This window comes from Daktulosphaira vitifoliae, unplaced genomic scaffold, assembly GCF_025091365.1.
Source record: "Daktulosphaira vitifoliae isolate Bord-2020 unplaced genomic scaffold, ASM2509136v1 Scaffold_3, whole genome shotgun sequence".
NCBI lineage: Eukaryota > Metazoa > Arthropoda > Insecta > Hemiptera > Phylloxeridae > Daktulosphaira > Daktulosphaira vitifoliae.
The window spans coordinates 45,417,141-45,419,547 of NW_026099574.1; the positions used below are offsets into that span (position 1 = coordinate 45,417,141).

The 2,407-nt window shown below is 24.2% G+C and overlaps 1 protein-coding gene across 2 annotated transcripts in view; it reads right to left on the reverse strand.

Moving 5' to 3' along the window:
• Nucleotides 1-1,697, reverse strand: part of LOC126902617 (alpha-N-acetylgalactosaminidase-like) — a 10,625-nt gene extending 8,928 nt beyond the window's left edge. The window contains exons 1-2 of one of the 2 annotated variants that reach the window (XM_050680069.1): nucleotides 1,546-1,697; nucleotides 1,015-1,190 (exon numbers count right to left, since the gene is read on the reverse strand). In XM_050680069.1, the coding sequence (XP_050536026.1) occupies nucleotides 1,015-1,181 (167 nt within the window). In that variant the 5' untranslated portion in view covers nucleotides 1,182-1,190; nucleotides 1,546-1,697. Of the gene's footprint in view, nucleotides 1-1,014; nucleotides 1,191-1,540 lie in introns of both variants that reach the window. The other variant, XM_050680070.1, reaches the window with a different exon arrangement.
• Nucleotides 1,698-2,407: the final 710 nt, after the last annotated feature.

Consider the following 2,407-nt stretch of genomic DNA (forward strand, 5'->3'; position numbering starts at 1 on the left):
ACAAAAAAAAAAATAAAAAAATAAAAAAAAAACACATCATAGTAAAATTAATACCTTCTCAGCTTCGCATCGAAGCTAAAATTGAAAAAATGTAGAAAGTTAGTGATTTTCAAAGTTGTAATTTTTTTGTAGATTTCCTCCATTTACGGGGAACGAGGGAAATTTTTAAAATTTTTGAGGGTAATGTCTTCGACTAGATACGATTGGTGATCTTTTGATGTATCGTTGAAAGAAATCGGTTCTGTGAGAGCTGAGAAAAAGTGGTAACAGACAAAAAAAAATAAATAAATAAAAAAAACAAATACGTCATAGTAAAATTAATATCTTTTCAGCTTCGCATCGAAGCTAATAATAATTCATTGCAATAATTCAACGAAAACTTAAAAAAAAGTACCAACCTTTTAAAATAAACAAAAAAAAATAACCTTGTTCAATTAGTCAACTATTATAGGCGTACAATTGTCACATACTATGTGATTAACTTAGTACACAATCATAAAATGAGCAATATAAGTAAAACTATTATGAATATTTCATTATTATTATTAATTGTATTTCATTCATTGTGTAAGTAGGTATTATTATTATACATAATTTAAGATAAAATACTATAGAATTAAGAATTTTGTGTGTTTTTTTGAATACATAAAACGATAGGTTACTAAATATAATAATTGTTAAAATTTCTCACAAGGGGAGACTATAGTGATAGGATCCTTTATATTTATTGAAGTTATTGAAACTAAATGAGATAAATATCAAATGATTTGAAAATTTTATTCTAACTCAAAAAAAAATGCAAAATAAAAATTGCCACAGACGGACTTGATCCTCGTACCTTAAGAATGAGAGACACAAGTGTCACCGACTCGGCAACTGTTCATTGCTTTCGTCACTAGACGAATTTAAAAATTTACAATTCATAAAACATTTTTTTAAACTATTTTAACATAATTTGCGAGGAAGATTGTTAAAGATGCTCATCAATTAATTTTAATTGAATTTACTACTTACCTTACGCATTCATCAGGATAAGTTTCACAATCGGTAATACATCTGTATCTTTGCCAAGCTAACCATCCCATCGGAGGTGTTAAGGCTAAGCCGTTATCTAATCCATGAATCTGTTGTAAAAAAAATAATAACAAAAGACACAATAGTGAAAAACCACCAATCATCATTCAGCTAATCTAGAAAAATAATTAAACATTTACCAATAAAAAATGTTATTTAAAACTAATGCAGATAATTAAAGTTTTCTAAAAAAAATTATTCATATTTTTTATTATAGATGTATTTTAATACATAACTTGAATCCTAAATNATATTTTTTATTATAGATGTATTTTAATACATAACTTGAATCCTAAATAAATGAATTAAAAATTATGTTACGTACTATATTACTTATTTAAAAAACATAAATAATAACATTACTATTTATTAATAATTAACAATAAAAATAGTTATTACAGTTTTATATAAACATTGTACTATACTATTTAATAACAATATTTTATAGTTTTTAAAAATATATAACCTTACTGATTAATTAAAATTTTAATAACTGTGACTATACTGAATGTCGTCGGAAGTCCAATTGAATACTGTAGTCAAGTGTATATTACAAAAAAATGGTAAGTATACAACTGTAAAAAAGATTAGCATCAAATAAGGCTTAGTACCAACTCATACCGGTTACAATGCTTTAAACTATTTTCATAACGGAATATAATTTACATATACTCAGTGACGTATTTGAGACTTCACTTCTAAAAGGGGGAAGCTATATTAAGGTTACCTCTTGAAAATTCGAAACTATATTAGCTTTTAGTTACTTTTTTCATAAATTAAAGCCAACATTAATTAAATAGTTGTTATTGATTTAATAATTATTTTAATTTAATTTAATAATTTAATTGATTTAATGTTATTATATTAGTTATAATAATAAAATTTACATAATTCATGAAAACTTAAAAATATCTTATTATATAGAATGTCCATTAGATAAAGAATAAGGTCATTTGTTACAAACAATAAGAAGAATAGAAACCCGTCTCTTTACTTATTGAACACTCTATATAATAAAACATTGAAAATTAGTCGATACTGGAAAAATTAATTAATGATGTCCGATTTTCAAATATTTCTTTTTTAATCAAAAAGAAAGATGTCATTTTCTAGTAAAATTATTTGTGAAAATGAGGAAAATTTTTTAACACTTTGTTTAATACGCTCATTGCTGCCACCAGCGTTGTTCAATTTATAACAGGCCTGTCCAGAGACAATCAAAAAGTACATTAAAAATTGAATTTATTAAATTTTTTTTAAATTTCCTTAAATATGTCACTATACAAAGGACGTATATACTTATACTTACAGACATTCATACTTGGAGTATATG